This window comes from Otolemur garnettii, unplaced genomic scaffold (genome assembly GCF_000181295.1).
Source record: "Otolemur garnettii isolate 467f Iridium unplaced genomic scaffold, OtoGar3 scaffold00193, whole genome shotgun sequence".
NCBI classification, from domain to species: Eukaryota; Metazoa; Chordata; class Mammalia; order Primates; family Galagidae; genus Otolemur; species Otolemur garnettii.
Window position 1 is genome coordinate 2,198,113 of NW_003852588.1, and position 19,470 is coordinate 2,217,582.

At 42.4% G+C, this 19,470-nt stretch overlaps 1 protein-coding gene across 1 annotated transcript in view; it reads left to right on the forward strand.

Annotated features, from left to right (window-relative positions):
- RAB31 (RAB31, member RAS oncogene family) overlaps positions 1-19,470 on the forward strand; it is a 142,470-nt gene that overhangs the window by 76,019 nt on the left and 46,981 nt on the right. Inside the window, exon 3 of the mRNA XM_012812174.2 lies at positions 3,904-3,985. Within this exon, the coding sequence (XP_012667628.1) occupies positions 3,904-3,985 (82 nt within the window). The remainder of the gene's footprint in view (positions 1-3,903; positions 3,986-19,470) is intronic.

A 19,470-nucleotide genomic window follows, 5' to 3' on the forward strand; every position in this document is an offset into this window, starting at 1 on the left:
TTCAAACCCAGCCCTGGCCAAAAACTGCAAAAAAACAAACAAACAAAAAAATGCTGTCGAGGATGAAGAGAAAAGGAACTCTTACACACTGTTGATAAATTTAAGCACTATATAAATTGGTACAGCCATCATAGAAAATGGGTTGGAGGTTTCCAAAAACAACTAAAATTAGAACCACCATAAAACCCAGCAGTCTCAAACAAACTATTTACTATTTATTATAAGCACTATATAAATTGGTACAGCCATCATAGAAAATGGGTTGGAGGTTTCCAAAAACAACTAAAATTAGAACCACCATAAAACCCAGCAGTCTCAAACAAACTATTTACACAATAGTAGGTATTGTGTAAAGGGAAAGAAATCAGTATATCAGAGAAGTACCTGCATCTCCGTGTCTGTTGCAGCTCCTGTCACAATAGCCAAGATATGGAATCAACCCAAATGTCCACCAGCAAATAAATGGATAAAGAAAATGTGGTATATATTCACCCTGGAATACTGTTCAGCCATAAGAAAGAAAGAAGTCTTGAGAAGTCTAGTCATTAGTGGCAACATGGACGAGCCTGGAGGACATTATCTTAAGTGAAATGAGCCAGACACGGAAAGATCAATACTGCATATTTTCGCTCTTATGCAGAAGCTAAAAAAGTTGATCTCACAGAGAGGAGAGTAGAATGCTGGTTATTAGAGTCTGGGGAAAAGGTAGGAGAAAGAGGGGTAGGGAGAGGATTGTTAACTGATATAAAATTATAGCTAGACAGGAGGAAGCTGTGGTGTTCTGTAGCACACCAGGGTGACTATAGTTAACGACTTACTATGTATCGTATATTGTCAAGTACGTAGAAGAGAACATATATATATGTATATATATATATTTTTTTTTTTTTTTAATTGTTGGGGACTCATTGAGGGTACAAGAAACCAGGTTACACTGATTACATTTGTTAGGTAAAGTCCCTCTTACAATCATATGTCTTGCCCCCAAAAGGTGTGGCACATCCCAAGACTCCACCTCCCTTCTCTCTGCTCTTCCTTTCCCCACCACTCCCTCCTTCTTTCTCTCTTTGCTCTCCCCTTCCCTCACCCACACTGTGTAGAAGAGAACATTTAGAATAGATCCAAACACAAAAAAGCGATGGTAAGTGTGTGAGGTTATAAATTTGCTAATTGTTCTGATTTGATTATTACACATTGCATACATGTATGGAAATATTATTCTGTATTCCATAAATATGTATAATTATTGTGTATCAACTAAAAATAAAAGGAAAAAAGAGCTGAAAGAATGAACCCCTCCCCCCAAAGAATTGTATGAAAATTGCAAGGGCCATGTATCAGCTTACTAGCAGAGACTGTGGCTATGAGAGAGATGGCTGATTGTTATTTCCTTCATTTTCAGTTTTTGGATTTCTTTTTTTGGAAGTATATATTGTCTTTATAATAGGAAAATAATATAGATATTAACATTTTTGGAATGTATTTGCACCTATTAGCAGTCTAGGCTGTGTATTTTAAGCACTTTTGAAGAAATAAAGGAATAAATGTGGTTTTCACTATACTGGATCATATCACTTACAACAATGGTTCTCAACCTTCCTAATGCTGCAGTCCTTTAAATACAGATCCTGTGGGTTGCAACCCACAGGTTGAGAACCGCTGACTTAGAAGAATACTTAGAATTTCCATTTATGGCAATTGTAGGTTGATAATTAGAATCCTCTTACTGGGCTCAGCGCCTATAGCTCAACCGGCTAAGGCGCCAGCCACGTACACCTAAGGTGGCGGGTTCGAATCCCCAGCCCGGACCCGCCAAACAACAATGATCGCTGCAACCAAAAAATAGCCGGGCGTTGTGGTGGGCGCCTGTGGTCCCAGCTACTTGGGAGGCGGAGGCAGGAGACTCGCTTGAGCCCAGGAGTTGGAGGTTGCTGTGAGCGTGATGCCACGGCACTCTGTCCAGGGGGACAGCTTGAGGCTCTGTCTCAAAAAAAAAAAAAAAAAAAAAAAAAGAATCCTCTTACTGTTAGCCTAAGGATCATTGGGAATTTAGGGAACATACACTTTCCTCCCTGTGACTTTTGTAACTGGCCTCTTATTCATGAGAAAATTGCAGGTTGAGGGAATATTATTGTGATGAGTGCTGTGGGCATGGTTGGATCCTGAGCTGGACTGGACCGGCCAAGCAGAGCCGTATGAAAGTAAGGAAAAGACATCCCAACTCTTTACCCCTAAAAACCTCAATGTGCGTCTCTAAGTTCATAATAAGGATACTATTATCAGACCTAGAAAATCAATGTGATTTGATAATAATATCTCACATGCATAATATAGTCCAACTTTAAATTTCTACAACTGTCCTTAAAATCTTTTTTTTTTTTTTTTTTTCGGTTTTTGGCTGGGCCTGGGTTTGAACCCACCACCTCCGGCATATGGGGCCGGCGCCCTACTCCTTGAGCCAAAGGTGCCCTACTCCTTGAGCCAAAGGCGCTGCCCAATCTTTTTTTTTTTTTTTGAGACAGAGTCTCACTATGTCACCCTCAGTAAAGTGCTCACAGCTCACAGCAACCTCAAACTCTTGGGCTTAAGCGATTCTCTTGCCTCAGCCTCCCAAGTAGCTGGGATTACAGGTGCCTGCCACAACACCCACCCATTTTTTAGTTGTTCTTGTTGTTTTTTTGTTTTTTTGGCCAGGGCTGGGTTTGAACCTGCCACCTCCAGTATAAGGGTCTGGCGCCCTACGCCTTTGAGCCACAGGCACCACCCTGTAGGTGTTATTGTTTGGCAGGCCCAGGCTGAGTTCCAACCTGCCAGCCCCTGTGTATGTGGCCAGTGCCCTATCTGTTGAGCTACAGGTGCCCTTAAAATCTTTTTGAAAGACCCTAATCCAGGATCCAGCCAAGGCTCATATATTGCATTTGATTTTCTTAGCTCTTTCCTCTCAATCTAGATTCTAGAAAAATCTCCCTGCCTTTTGTTTGCTTTTTGTAACATTCACTTACATGAAACATTCGGGCCAGTTCATCTTGTAGAATGTGCCACGTTCCACATTTGCCTAATTGTTTCCTTATGATTAAATTCTGATCAAATATTTTTGGCCTGAATGCTGCATAAGTGATATATCTACTTCTATTCCTTTGCTTCAAGAAGATTTTAATGTCAGATTGACCCACTATTGGGAATGCTTGCTGTTTTTTAGTGGATAAAAACTTTATCTCACAGAAGAAAAGTCAAAACTATTAAACATTCCTTGTGTTTTTACACCTTTCTTCAGAACAACAACAAAAAAATGCTTATTGAGAATAAATGTACAAAAAAGAAATAGCAAGTGTTTTTTGATCTACAGAGACTTTAAAATCTTCCCTTCTTATAGAGAAAGCATAAATATTTGTTAAACTACAGTCTTTATCCTTGCATTTGTGCAGTCAGGTTGGGACTTAGACGTAGTATTGTGTTAGCCGCTACTAGTGTTGGATTCATGGCAGCATAGGTAAATATGTAAGACAGCTTTCCTTTTGTGCGCTTGAAAGGCCAAAACCATAACCTGCCAAAATACCTGTTGCCTTTTTCACTCTTCATTGTTGTAAAAGTTTTTAAAATCCAAGGTTATATTCTTTGCTGAGATCTGGAAAGTATTATTGTAGAACAATTGAAGCTAACTGGTTTGGGATTCAGTCTTCTAAATGCATTTTTTGGTTTTGTTTCTAAACTTCCAGTTGGACTAAGAAAATCCAGAATATTTTCTTTTGGGTGGCAAGACTCTACTAGTGGCTTGTTTCCTCTTAGTGGTTCCAGAGAACAAGAGCTTCAGAGTCTTGCTAAGTGCGACATTAACTTGTTTGATTCAGGAACCTTTGTAAAGACACTGAGCAGTAACGTGGAGATGCTGACTCTCTTTTTCAGGGCATCTTTTATGACCAAAACTGTGCCTTGTGGAAATGAACTTCACAAATTCCTCATCTGGGATACTGCTGGTCAGGAACGGGTGAGTACACACTGTTGTTGGCTCTCTAGTGAGAATAAAACCAGTTTCGGAAGATTTCTTTGGATTCGGCAAGACTGCTGGTTGCAAGTAACAGAAATCTAGCTTGAAATGATCTAAGCAAAAAGGGAATGTACTTGAGTGGCTCAAAGGAGTAGGGCACTGGCCCCATATGCCGGAGGTGGTGGGTTCAAACTCAGCCCAGGCCAAAAACTGCAAAGAAAAAAAAGGGGGTGGCTCGGCGCCTATAGCTCAACCGGCTAAGGCGCCAGCCACGTACACCTAAGGTGGCGGGTTCGAATCCCCAGCCCGGACCCGCCAAACAACAATGACGGCTGCAACCAAAAAATAGCCGGGCGTTGTGGCGGGCGCCTGTGGTCCCAGCTACTTGGGAGGCGGAGGCAGGAGACTCGCTTGAGCCCAGGAGTTGGAGGTTGCTGTGAGCTGTAATGCCACGGCCCTCTACCCAGGGGGACAGCTGGAGGCTCTGTCTCAAAAAAAAAAAAAAAAAAAAAAAGGGGGTGGTGGTGGAGGGGAATGTACTCTTCAGCTCCGTGAGAAGTCTAAAGAGGTGAAGCAGGGCTGAGTCCAACCCCACGATCCTGACCCCCAGTGCGTGTCAGGATATATATCTGTTTCTTTCCATGTAGTACAACTATAGTTGCCTCTGGTTTGGCTTCATTTTTAGGCAGACCCAACCTCCCTCCTTTACCCGGGGGTGTCAAGAATGATCCCCTCCCCGACCCCACTTGGGGAGGACCCACTTTTCCTGCCAGTGGGAACACTTGTTAGGCCTGTGAATTCTCACTGTCTGGGCCTCGAGGCGTGGCCCCCTCCCGAACTGAAAAGGCTGCACAGCCTTCAGGGCACTTTGGTGCCCCCAGTCGTAAGGCCAGGTAATACAGGGAGCCCTGGAGTTGGCTGGTATTCCCCTCGCCTGGACCATACTGGCTACAGTCAGGTAGGCATAGTTTCCCACGGAAAATCTGGGCTCTCACACTGGAAAGTGGGCTAATGGATGATGGGTTACCAGAAACGGCCATGACTTCTCTCTTACTTTTAATCTCTTTATTTGTGGAAAATACTTACGGACAGGATTATATATTTTAGAGGCTCTCTTTGCCTTTAGATTTAAAAAGGGAAATGATGAATACCATCACAGACTGTGTCTATAACAGGGTATTTGCATAAAAACTAGACTGCATATTATCAAAATCAAAAGGCATGGTGAGGAGCACAGAGATAACCAATATCTCGTCTCAAATGGGAACTTTCAGCCTGATCAAAATATTTATCAGAGCTGGTGATTACAGAGTAAAATTACTTGAACTTCCCTTGTCTGATCCAAACTCAAATGTCACCTGTGTACCTACATATGTGAAATGACACCACCTTCTTTTGTTGCCTGGCTCCGTTGGCTTCCTGCTTGGTTATTCTCCACAGCTCTGACCTCCTAATATGCTGTTGGATGCACTCACTGACTTTGTTATTTGCTTCCCTCCCTGCCTTTCTAAGAGGAATAATCCAGGGTTCAGGATAATCCATAATTCCTAACTAATCAAGGGTTGGTTCATTTATATAATTTTCATTTTATTTAAATCCCCCTTTAAAACTAAAGTTCTCACATTTATAGATTAAGGCATTTTAACCTTTTTAAAAAAAATTAGGATGAATCTTCTGGCCTATAAATGCTAACCTCATTAGAATGTCTTCTATTTTGGTGCTAAATTGAGAGCAAAGACTTTTGTGCACACAAGTGACTGCCTGGGGCACTTCTTTGGCTCTGTTAGTCAGCTATGCCAGAACATTCCTAAAATGAAGTGGCAGATTCAAAGAAAAATGTAGACTTAGGAATCTCCTTCTTTACATCTGTGTCTGTCCTTGTGTTGATCTGCTTGGTTTTCATTTGGACTACGATTTAAACTTAAGCAGAGAGGTTTTCTTGCTACCCTTTCTCCCTCTGGCCATAAAATAGTTTTTGCAGCCTCCTTTAATCAGCATATATGTCAATTTTACAAATAGCTGGCTTAGTGTTACCAGTGCTGCTGCTTCTACTGCCAGCCGGTGTTTCCTAATGACTTGCTATGTCCCACGGACTGTTGTGTGCCCTCTGAGTGAACTAGTGCACTGAGGCCACTCGACAGCACTGTGAGGCAGAGACTGTTATTCCCTCTACAGGTGAGGTCACTGCACAGGATCACACAGCTAATAAGGTGTGAAGCTGAAGCTTGAATCTGGCAGTCTGAGTCCTGAGCTTTATAGTTTTATTTTGAAGGAAAAATCACACAGAAGTCATACAGTTCATGGTAAAATCATCTAAACTCCCATCATCCAAATATTTTCACATTAGATCATTCTTCACATATCTCTGTGTTGATAATTTTTATCAGCAGGATCATGATCCTTTATAATCTCTTTCATTTGTAATTACAGTGTCACTAAGGAGAGATTTCTGTGCAATCTAAACAGGATCTCTGACATTTACTTACCTACTCAAATGGAATATTCAAGGGGTTGTCTGCTTTTGATGAAATTTGGCACCCTGCTGAAATGACTATTGTAGTTTTTTTTCTCAAAGAATAATAACAAATGGAAAAATTTCAGATAGTTATATTTCTAATTGTAATTGTTTTTAGAAGTTGATTGTTAGAGGTTATAGACGTCTGTGACTTACTTGATACCTATGTAATTTTTAAAAGTGCCAGTATTATATGTGCCAGGTATGACTCCATTGTAATAATATTCTTCCTTTATTCTTAGAGGGAGAGAGATTTAATTTTGGATAGCAATTTCAAGCAAGTGATTTTGGAATCTGGGTTTATGGAAGGTGTGGGAATGGCAGCCCCTGGCCTTTATAGCCATCTGATTCCCCAACCCTCGAAGGCCTGATTTAGTTATCCTCGGCTGTCCTTGCCTGGTGTTCCTTGGTGGAGTCTCACATCTCTCCAGTGCTGGCAGTTTTTCATTTGTTTTGGCAGCTTGTTGTTGGTTTTAATTGTGCTTGTAACAACGTTGTCTAATGTTGGAGCTAAAGATAAATACTGGGCTGCTGCTTGTGCCTATTGCTGTTTGTTCTGTCTCATTAATTATTGGACTCAGGAATTTTAGTATGCTTTCTTATCTTTGTAGAAATCTGCCCCTGTTCTCCTACTTTTCATAATTTTAAACAAACAATCTCTTAGGGTTTATGATTTTACAATATAAAGACAGATCTCTGTGTCCTCACGGGGGATGGTGCTTTGCGTTAATGACTCAATCAATCTGTTTTATTGTGGAGTGATTGCACCAAATTCTGGCTAGCATACACAGATTTCTGGTGAGTGCCATGCTTGCTGCCCAGTACTAATTCTGTCTTACATTATGGCATAAATTTGCATTCTTGAAAAGTTAGTTTGCCCTCTGGGCACTGCAAATCTGCAAGGATCCTCCTCCTCCTGTCCTTCTTGCACAGTGGTCCACAGGTCAGTGGGCACCTCCAGGAGGGCGTACCCAGGGCCACACTGCACATTAGTCCACAGGAGACAGAAAGGAATTGAACTGCCCTGCTCTGTCCCAGAGCCCAGAGTCACGATGTAAGGTGACATTAGTGAGAAGAACCAAAAAAAGAACACCATTGTAAATCAGACAGATTCTTGGAGAAGTGAAGAATTGGTACAATGACTGGGCTCTCTTGCTCTGTATACCTTGGAGGGCCAACTTCTTCCCAACTTTCTTCAGCTGTCTCTCCTGAATCTTTTCCCACTAAGCTGAGTTTATACAGTCCATGAAGTTCTATCCTATACAAATTTCCTGTTAAAAAACCTGAAACCATAGAGATATTATATGACTTTCCATGGCCTTTAAAATATTTTTATTGCTTCTTCTGATGAATCCATCCCCATGTTGGAAAAGCATTTCTAAAAAGAGCCCAGTGAAGGGAGCCGTGGTAGTGGAACTCTCTATGTACTTATTCTTTGGCGGGGGAGTTCTTTCCCTGTCCCTCTCCTTTCCTGCTCTAGACTTGCTTAAAGCTTCGGTCCTCGAGCTTGTTGTCCTCAAGCTGGTTTCTTCTGGAAGCATCTTTTCTGGATAATTTATCCTGGAGTTTTAATGGTTAGAAATCACATTAACTGAAAATATGCTTTTGTTTCTCTGTTGACTGTCATCGTGTGGAGGGTTATGAACCCCTTTTCTCTCTCTTTCTTTTTAGATACAGAGTCTCATTTTTTCACCTGGAGTTTAGTGGCCCACTCACTAAGACCTCAAACTCCTTGGCTCAAGTGATCCTCCCTCCTTAGCCTCCCAAGTAGCTGGGACTATGGGCATACACAACCATACTTAGCTAATTTTTTAAAAAAATGTTGTAGAGGTGGGGATCTCACTATGTTGCCCAGACTTCTCTCCAACTCTTGGCCTCAAGTGATTCACCCACATCAAAATTCCAAAGTGCTGGAATTACAGGTGTGAGCCACCACCCCCAGCCTTTTTTTCAAAAATATTTTTATTGAAATCTAATTCATGTGCCATATAATTCATGACTTTAAAGTGTACAGTGAGTTCTGTTATATTCAGAATTGCTCAACTATCACAATAAGTTTTAGAACTTTATTTAGAACAATGAGGTTCCGGAAAGGAACCCTATATACATTAGTAATGACTTCCAGTTTCTCCCCACGTCCCCATCCTGGGCTACTTTCTGTCTCTAAATTTGTGTAATTTGGACATTTTATATAAATGTAATAATATAATCTGTGAGGATTTTATGTCTGTGTGTGACTAGCTTTTTTTACATAATGTTATCAAGGTTCATCTGTGTTGTGGTGTGGGTCACAACTTTTAATGGCTGTATAATATTCCATTGTGTGGATATACCACATTTGTTTACCCACTTGTCAGTTGATGGACTTCCACTTTACCCCACTTTTTGGCTTTTATGAATAATGTTGCTATGAATATCCATGTTTAAGTTTTTGAGTGGATATACATACATGTATATGTGTATGTATGTGTATACACACACACACACACTTTTAATCTTGGGTAAATATCTAGGAGTGGAATTCATGGATCATATAGTAACTCTATGGTTAGCATTCAGAGGAACTGCCCATTTTTTTCCATGGCTACACTGTTTGATATTTCTACTAGCCATGTATAAGTTTTAGTTTGTCCATATTTCACCAACAGTTGTCTTTACCTAATCCAAGGTCATCACAATTTATTTTCACATTTTCTTCTAAGAGTTTTGTAGTTATGGCTCTTAATTTTAGTTATATAATCCATTTGGAGTTAATTTTTGTGTATATTGTAAGAAAGGGATCCACTTTTATTCTTTGCGTATGTCTATCCTGTTGTCCCAACACAATTTATTTAAAAGACTATTCTTTGCCCAGTTAATTGTCTTGGCACCTTTGTTAAAAATCAATTGATCTTAAACGTGAGATTTTCCTTCTGGGACTCTCAGTTCTGTTCCATTAATAAAGAATTTTTTTGTTGTTGGTTTGAGATGGTATCTCTCTGTTGCCCAAGCTTGATGTATCTTGATCATAGAGCTACACACACTGTAACCTTGACCACCAGGACTCAGCATCTCAAGTAGCTGGCATACAGGTGTGTGCCACCATGCCGAATTCTTTTTTTGTAGAGACAAGAGTTTCACTACATTGCCCAGGCTGGTTTCTAACTCTTGGCTTCAAGTGATCCTCCTGCCTCAGTCTCCCAAAGTGCTGGAATTACAGGCTGGAGCCACAGCACCTGGCCTGATCCAGATTTTTATTTTTATGCCATTGTCTTGATTTCTATAGCTTTGTATAATAGTAAATTTTCAAATTGGGAAATGTAAATCTTTCAACTTTCTTTTTTAAGATTGTTTTAGCTATTCTGGATCTTTTGCATTTCCACATGAATTTTAGGATCAGCTTGTAAATAGTTACCAATATTTGGTAGGTATTGTGTTGAATATGTAGATGGAGGAGTACCTACTCCTTATGCCTTTAAATTATAGATGATAAGCAAATTGCAAATAAGCTGTCTTTCATCTCTTTGCAGTTTCCCTACAGATTGCAAATGCAACATTGACCTCAGAGAAAAAAATTCTAAATAAAGAATTAAATCTTCTAAATGTTTAAATGTGTTTTCTATAGCAAATCCATTTAGAATTTATAACCATAAATAAGGTTATGTTTGTGATCACTTACAATTTATAAAACTATTTTTAGACTTGACATTTATGATATTTGACTACATTCTGTTTTTCTTTTCTTTCTTTTTCTTTTTCTTTCTTTCTTTTTTTTTTTTTTTTTTTTTTTTTGAGACAGAGTCTCAAGCTGTTGCCCTAGGTAGAATGCAGTAGCATCATCATAGCTCACGGCAACCTCCAACTCTTGGGCTCAAGTGATCCTCTTGCCTCAGTTTTTCTATTTTGAGTAGAGACAAGGTCTCATTTTTAGCTCAGGCTGGTCTGGAACTCATGAGTTCAAGCAATCCACCTGCCCCGGCCTCCCACAATGTTGGGATTATAGGCGTGAGCCACCGTGCCCAGGCTACATTATGTTTTTTGAAAGAAAAAGATCTATCTTCACAATGGCATTCTTTGCAACTGATTTAGTCCTTTTCAGCAATATCATTTAACATACGATGAGGACTTTATTTCTTAATTCATAGAGCTAAAAACAATGTGATAATATCCTGAAAGCCACTTTCCTGGTTAGTATACAAACTTTTTTCCAACTGTGTGATATTTCAAGCATTTCAGTAAACCACAGAAAATAATATAATAAACATCTCTATTTACATTACTCAAGTTTGTTTAATCTTAACTTGTTCAGTCTTGTTTATTATCAAGAGTGTCCCTTGAATCTGGTCCCTGAAGAAGAATGAGCCCTGTTCACATCCCCCAGGCACTGGCAGTGTGGTGGATGCCCTCAGGAAATTTGGACACCCCACGCTGCTTAGCCACACTGCCTGTTCACCTCCATCAGGTTCATTCTGCCAGCACTGGCCAGTTTGCCATGGCTTGACAGGTCAGGTGACCGAACACCACACTCAGAATGCCAGGTGCTCCATGCAGAGCTATGGAAAAAATGCTACACCTCAGTGGGTCTTTGAGAAAACAAGGGAATTTGGGGGCCAGCAGATAGTTGAGGTCAAGTTCAGGCTTTACAGACATCTAGAGAAACTCTTCTGTTCTCTTCCCTCCTTCCCTAGGGCCCCAATGTCTGTGACGGAGCAAGTGGTTCACTATTCATAGGCTGCTGCTAACGTCAGAGGAAACATTGACCTTTGGAAGTCCTTGAAGGATGGGGGCCTCTTACCAGCTTAGCATAGCTGCCCTTGTCTCTCTCCTCTGTGTGCCCTGCAGTCTTTAGAGATACAGGCTTGGCTACAAAGTATTAGACAGCAGACCAGGAGCCCTGCTTCTAGCCTGCTACTAGAGAGGAATTGCTTTACCCCCCACCCCCAGCCTGCAATAGAACTGTCCCCGTCACTGAGAGAGGGAAGAGGGCACATGTGTTTTCTCTCCTCCTATTGTCCCTTTCCCAAGAGGACTGAGCTTTCAACCAGCGAGTCCTGGGATCCCTATGCCTCCTGTCATACCCCAACAACCCTCCCAAAAGGGAAAACTGGGTGACTGTGACTGACGTGGTGAGGAGGCAGACCTGGAGCTTGAAGATGGGGCTGATCCTGCTAAAGACAAAGATAAACAGCAGCCCAGGGGAGAAGTCCCAGCGCCGCCTTTGGCCAGAAGTCTCATGGCTGTGGAGTTTCACTGATGTTTGAAAATCGAGACTGGGAACTGCCAAAAGGAAAGTATGAGCAGTTACCCTGGAGATGCAACCTTAGCCCCAAATGTGGCCCCCGTAACTGTCATACTGTTTAAGGGGCCCATGTACTTTAGGAAAATACAACTGTCCTCTGGGTGTCAGAATGCCACTGGCCAGAAAGGAAGAGGAAGGACATGCCTGGAGATGAAGATAGATGTCAGAAGTCCTTTGGTTGGGAGGTAGCTGAGCTGGCAGTCAGGAGATAGGATGGACCCTGGAGGACAGAGGTGGCCAGACCCTGCATGGACCAGCTTCTGCCTTTAAATGGTCACTTGCCCTGCCCTACACCGGCTCCTGCAGGCCCTGCTGCTTCCCTTTGCTCTGCAGGGAGTGTCATGCCCCCCGCCCCAGTCAGACTGGCTTGTCCCAGGAGGTTCTGTGACCGCACTAGATGAATACCCACACAGGTCTCGGTGCCCTGCCTGACTGGCTTCTCTTTAGGAGGCACTGTCTGTGCCCCTTGGGTGGAGGCCAAGTTTTCTTCTGAGTCTCAGATCACAAGGAAGAGGTGTAGACAGCTGCTGGGACAGAGAGTCGAAGAAGCACTTCACCTAGTTTTGTTTCCTCTGCTCCTCTCCCTTGTGCAGCTGATTTCCCAAGTCTGGTTAAAACACAGGAGAAAAGGCCTGCAGAGCCTGTGAGTGTCATTCTTGAACAGGAAATTAGGCACATGGGCTTCCTTTCTTGTTCCTAGCAGGGACAGCTGGAGTGTCCTTAGAGCACAGATGGGCCACTTGGACATACTCTATATCCAGAGCAGCCCCTGGGAAGGTGCCCTCACTCTACCCTACACCCCAAGGGTGAAGGACACTTTCTGAGATCAGGGACCTTGTTTGTCTTCCTCATCCTCTTGTTTCCTAATGTTGCTGTAATAGATGTCCACAAACTCAGTGGCTTAAGGTGGTACACATATACGCAGAGTTCTGAAGGTCAGAAGGTCACTGGAATAAAATCAAAATTATCAGCAGGGCTGTAATCCTTCTGGAAGTGCAAGGGCAGCATCTGTTTTCTTCCCATTTTCAGGGGCTACTCACATTTCTTGGCTTGTAGCCCCTTCCTGCACCCTCAGAGCTGACAGAGCAGCTTCTTCGGATCTTACTTTCTTGCCTCCTCTGCCGCTGATGAGGACCTTGCAGTTACATTGGGCCCACCTGGGTAATCCAAGGTGCTCTTCCTGTCTGAAGGCCACCTGATAAGCAGCCTTGCTCCCCTCTTGCCATGGACCATAACATAGTCACAGGTGATGGGGATTAGGATGTGGCCATCTGGAGGGGGGCACTGTTCTGCTGACCACATTCCAGTTTCCCCATTTCTTAGAACAGTGGCTGTCCCGTAATTCCATCAATGTAAGCAATGTTTCATTTCAGAGAAGCAATACAGGAGTGGTGAAAGCGTAGAATTGGGAGTCGGAAGCCCTGTGTTCAAGGTCTAGTTTCATCATATAAGGGCTATGTGGTTTTGAGCAATTCTCTTAAACATTATGAGCCTCAGTTTTTCCTTTGGAGAATGGGAACAAGCCTATCTTATCCACCTGCTTTCACACGATTATTGATTTTTATAAACATTTTGAGTTCCTGCTATGGCCCAGAAAGAGGTTTGGGGAAGGTGGCAGTCGAGAAAAGGTGCTGATGAAGTTAGAGAGGGGCCTGCAGCTGTCTAGTGGAGGAGGTCCTGGCTGGAAGAAGGCTCTGGGCAGGGTGGAGGCTTGGTGTGCCTGGATACTCATGAAGAGGCAAGGAGGCCAGGGGGCTAGAGACTGGCAGGAGAGGGGCCTGAGAAAGGACCAGGGCTGTTGTGCCCTGGGCCTTAGACACTGTAGTATGGAGCTTGAACTTGGTATTATACTTAGTAGTTAGAAGGATTTGCATAGGATAGTAACTCAATCTGACTTGGTATATGGTAAGTTAATATAAGAAGATAGCAAGTGTTTGCTCTAAGAGATGGCAGTGATGGGGTGGAGTGGGGGTGCTTGTATCAGTGACAGTGTTAAAGCCAGGGGGTGAGAATACCATGCTGTATTCTTGTGGGTATACTTGAATGTTTCCACAACAAAAAGCTAAAAATGAATATATTCTATGGTGTATGTAATTAAACACAATCGAACAGTTAAAAATACCATCCTTCTTGAGGCTGTGTGGCCAGCTCGGTGGCCCGCGCAATATCTGAATGCTCTCATGGAAACTTCTGGTCTTCCAGTCAGGACAAGATGGACATTGGTGAGACCAGAGGGAGGCGTGGCTGTGGTGGATCCCATGGGGCAGGGGAAGGCTGTGCATGATGGCCCTATGGCCCACAGCCAAGTACAGAGCCTGGTGCCTACTGTGCTGGGATAAATGAAACCACATGCTTCAGAGTGCGTCTGGTGGGATTTGGGTCTGTTCAGAGGGCTTCTCAGGGCAGCACAGCAAAGATGTGGTCCCTTCTGCAGGCTTCCTGTGACCATGTGGGAAAGAGGGAGGGAAATGCCTAGTGTTCTCTGATCCCTGTAACCCATCATGAGCTTTTCCCCAAATGCACAGAACAGGGGGTATGCCTGATGAGAAGAGATGACACCTGCCTAGGAATGAGGTAGGTAGAGTCCTAGACTTGTAAGAAGTTCCACTTACTTGCCAACAGACGGGTGTAGGAGCCAAGGTTTACTGCCTCTGGGCATTTCCGTAGGTGGGGAAAAGTGCATTTCTACAACCTATCAAATCCTTGCCTTCTGTTTTATACGTTTTCCTGTTACCAGACAAACAGGGTCTGGCTGCCTGTCACTGTCAGCTAATAGGTCCAATAGACAGGGACAAGTCCACCAGAATTGACTTTTCAGAAGGCTAGCGTTCTGGAGAACAATGAGAACCACCTCTCCAAGACTGTTCTGTTCTTTCATTTCCAAAACCACAATTTTATACATGAAGTTCAAAGCAAAGCCCACGTTAACCCTTATCTTAAACAACAATAATTGGCATAACCCATGTCCCAAATAAACAATAATCAGCATAACCCGTGACCCTAAGTAAAATTCCAATTCAAAAGTTAATCTCCTAAATCAATAGCCCTAAACTACTCCAGATATACACTTGTAGATTAGAGCTGGATTTATGAAACAACAAGAGTGGGAGGCGTGAGGTAAAGGTCCCATGACCTAGACCTCCCAGACCAGCTGTACCGTCTCAGCTCCAGCTTGACTGACTCCGTGTTACTTTCACTACACGTACTTTCAATCCTAGGGATTGAAATATTTTAGTTTGTTGTATTGTCTTTTAAAAACACTAACCCATGCCCTCTCCACCACTCCTTTTTACAGGAGGTTGTTTGGGTTTGTGCTGTATCATTTTCTATTACTAAAGAGGGTTTGTACCACACCTTGTCAGAAAGGAGTCCAGCCCCGCTGTGATCCACCTTCCTCCTGGTACTTTTGCTTTAACCCTCGGATCCCTGACTACTGAAAAGCTCTTTGGCTTTAATGATTCATTAAAAGAAAAGGGAAGGAAAAGTGGTGTGGGGAGAGAAAAGAAAAAGCTATTTCCATCATTGCGAAAGTAATGTATTATGTTTACAACTTTTTAAAAAATAATTTAGAAATAGTTAAGCAAGTGGTGGTTATTGCTGTTATTCAGAAATCACCCTCATTAACAGTTTGGTCTGTTGTCCCCCAACTCTGTCTTTATTCAGCTCTACTATCTCGTATTGTTGTACTGTTGGGTTTGGGACATCTGAGCAGGCATATTAACTAGGCCCTCTGCTTTTCTGTGGAGAGAGAGAGGTCTGTGCAAAAATGGGAAGCTTTCTTCTGAATGACACAGAAAGAACATTTAGTAATGTGTTTTTCCATTCAACTTATGCCAGCTGAGAATGTTGTGAATTTCGGGAATTTTTCTCTATCCCTGCCCTCTTTGTTTGAATCCCAAGGGACCGAAGGCTCTTCTTGGCTTCTGCCCCTGACTCTCCCAGCCTTGGCCTTGGAAGGGTGAGAATTTCTGGCTGTGGGTTGGCACCTGGGGCAGAGTAGAGGCAGAGTCACAGGCCATCATGTCTGAGTGGGACAGAGCGTTCTCTGAAAAATCACAGCACAAAACTCATCCCTGCGAGTTCCAGGAGCCACTGCCAGGCCATTCTGGCTTGGATAATTCTCATCCGCGGAAGCAGAGCCCAGCTGGAACTGTGCTTGTTTAGAAACTTCATGTAATTTCCACCACTGCTCATTCCTGACTTGCAGGGTTTTGCTGCTTTGGAATTTATGATGCCACAAACCTGCACTTAAAGAATTTTGCTGAAGACAGACTAGGTGGTCTGGAGGATGAGATTTCCTGGAATAGCGTTTACCAGTGTCTTACCAGAGGATAGTGCAGGGTGGGAGAGAGAGGCATGTGTCATGGGAAGAGCAGAGTAAGGTGAGAGGTTTCCTTCCAAGGCTGGGAACGTTATCCCAGAGTTGGGAAAACCATTGTTACCATCTCTGGCCCCACCTTCCACCTCAACCCCTATTTCACAAAATATGAAAACCAGGATAGAGCCAAAGCAGGCCTCAGGACTCTGAAACTAGTTATCCTCACATTCTTCCCCTAAGGTGGGTCCTTACCACACTTATCCCCAGATGTTAATAAGTACGGCTTGAAAAAGGTAAAGGAAAATGAGTGGCAAATTCTGAGCTCAAACCAGAATAAATAGAGTTTTCTACTGTGGAAATTTTCAAAGCTTTTAGTGTATCAATAATACTTTGAAACCTCCAAGGGAATATTATTAGATGTAGTGTTTCTCAAATTTGTTTGGCTGAGAAATCTTTTTTTTCCAAAAAGGACCTCAAGGGCCTGGTGTTCTGCAGAAGCCCCTCAGGAAAATACCAAACTCTGCCATCCTGTTTCATGTGCCATTTAAGGTTTTTATTAGTTGCTGCCCAATATTCCATTTTGTGGCTAAAGTTTATGTTTTCATTTCCTAATGGTTAGGCATTAGGATTGTTTATTTTTTATTTATTTATTTATTTTTAATTGAGACAGTGCCTCAAGCTATGCCCCTGGGTAGAGTGCCATGGCATCACAGCTCACAGCAACCTCCAACTTCTGGGCTCAAGCGAGTCTCCTGCCTCCGCCTCCCAAGTAGCTGGGACCACAGGCACCCGCCACAACGCCAGGCTATTTTTTGGTTGCAGCCATCATTGTTGTTTGGCGGGCCCGGGCTGGATTCGAACCCGCCACCTTAGGTGTATGTGGCTGGCGCCTTAGCCACTTGAGCCACAGGCGCGGAGCCATTAGGATTGTTTATAATTGTTTGGCATAATTGATAATTCTAGAATAAGTTCTGGTTGCTTTGTGACCTTCTTTGAGAATTCCCACACGAAATGGGACAGTCAAATCGAAATGGATGAACATATGCAGGACTCTTGAGATATAGGGTCCAGTTGCTTTCCAGAAAGGTCATGCTCATTTGTCCACCTGCCAGTTGCTAGAGGAAGGGGAGGGTAAGCAGCCATCTGTGAAAACTGGTAAGTTCAAGAAGCTCAAATTGTTTGAAGAAGACCATCCCCTTCTCTCTAACCATGTGGATGTCCAGCCACTAAAAAACAAATAATCACACTCACTAAGGACATTAATAGACATTTCTTTTGAAGAGACAAATGGGTTTTTCACAATTTCCTGTGTTACTTCTAATTAATTAAGTGACACCTGAAAATTATCTGAATGCTTTAATTTGCTCTTCTAGATAATTTTTGGGTCATTAGGGAAGAAAGGATTTTTGAATTGGCATCTGTTGTGCTAATTTTCAAATAACCTTTTCAAGGTGAAATTTAGAAATAAAGCTTTATCACCAGCCTCCTATGATCATGAACATTATTTCTACATTATTTCTAGAAGAGTCTTTTTTATGTGAGCATTCCATCCGTCTTAAGTCTGACCTCACAGGAATTTAATTATGTCACGTTGAGTATTGAGGCTGATTGTGGTGCTTTTATTTTATATTCGTATGGGGGAAAGTCTAGGCATTGTAGGCTAGAAGTAATTTATCTTTTTGTCCTCCACAAATATTATCCTTTGGTCAGTGCATTACTGGGTTTTAGAACTGAGACGTGAACTTTTAATTCATTAAAACTCCCAAGTCCCCGGCAATGAAGTCATTTAAGTGGCTTCACCAACAGATTTATTTCAAAGTGATTCCATCTGGAGGAAGGAAGGAGTGAGTAATGCATTATATACGAAGATCTCTTCAATAATGCATGAGACCTGCACACCAGTGACCATTTTAGATTCAGTTCATCGTGTTTTAGCCTAAAACGAATTCTATCCTAGAAGACATCCACCTTTGCACCTCTCTGTGCTTTAGTTCATACTTATCTTCACTATTGAGAAATAAAGTTTGTACTGACTCTCCTACTTTGTGTGTTTATGTGGACCACTCTTATATGGAGGCTATGTGGGGGGGAAAGGGGGCTATTTTATATCACTGAGCTAAAAGGACACTTTATGTACACTCCTTACTGTTAGCAGAGCAAACTGTCTCAGAAATACATTGCTTTTACATTCTTCTCTTTGGGCAGGAATTTCGATTTTGTTCTTTCTGTGTGAGGAATGGATTAAGTTGGTAAATATGGAAAGGCACTTGTGGCAAATGGTTGCTGTCCTCAAGTGCATTCTGGAATGAGTGTTCGTTTGGCAGGGGACAGTGGGTGGGGACATTGCGCAGGTCAGCGGTGAACACCTTGGTGCATCCTGAGCTTCATCCAGCCCTTTCCCTTTTCTGAAAACCTCAGGGGCTCCTCAGAGTACTTTCTCTTCAAGGTGAGGACCAAATAGAGGATGGGGGAGTGACATTCCCTCCCACTCTGTTGGCAGTGCCTGGCTGATGGCCGTTCCCATTGCAATCAACTGAAAACCTAGGGAACCCTGTGGTTCAAATTCCCAAATATGATCATCTCAATTTGGCAAGAATTAATCCAATGATAAGTATTGTGTGGGAAATAAAATGAATGAGTTACAGTTTTGTTGTTTGCTGGAAAAAGATCAATCTTTCCTTCCTTCCTTCCCTTTCTCCTCCTTGCCCACGTCCCAATCAAAACAGCTGCTTTTCATTTTTAATTTATAATTTTACTTAGAAATCATTGTAAAAATTCCTACAATACAGACTCTTACAAGGAAAATTTAAAAATCACTGGAAATCCCACCACTGACATTTTGAGGGATCCCATCCTATTCCTGAACACAGAGACACACTCCCACACACATTGTACCTTAAACTATATTATGCTCTATGTGTTGCTTTGAGATTATTTCTTTCACGTTAAAGGATTCCTATAAATAAAAGTCCTCCCCATAGTGTTAATGGCTTGGAATATTCCACTACATACATCTATGTCTTAGTCAACTTGGGCTGCTATAACAAAACACTATAGACTGGTGGGGGGGGGGCGGGTGTTAAATGACAAACATCTATTTCTCACAGTTCTGGAGGCCGGAAAGTCCAAGATCAAGGTGTCTGCAGCTTCAGGGACCAGAAGGCCCACTTCCTGTTTGCAGACACCACCTTGTTGCTAAATCCTCACAGAGGTCGGGGGTAGGGAAGAGGGAGAGAGAAGAGACATCTAGTGTCTTCCTCATCTTAAAAGGGCACTAATCCCATCATGGGGGCTCAGCCCTCATGATTGCTTCTTTTTTTTTTTTTTTTTTTTTTTTTTTTTTTAGGCGGGGCGATATTTCTTATAATTGATGG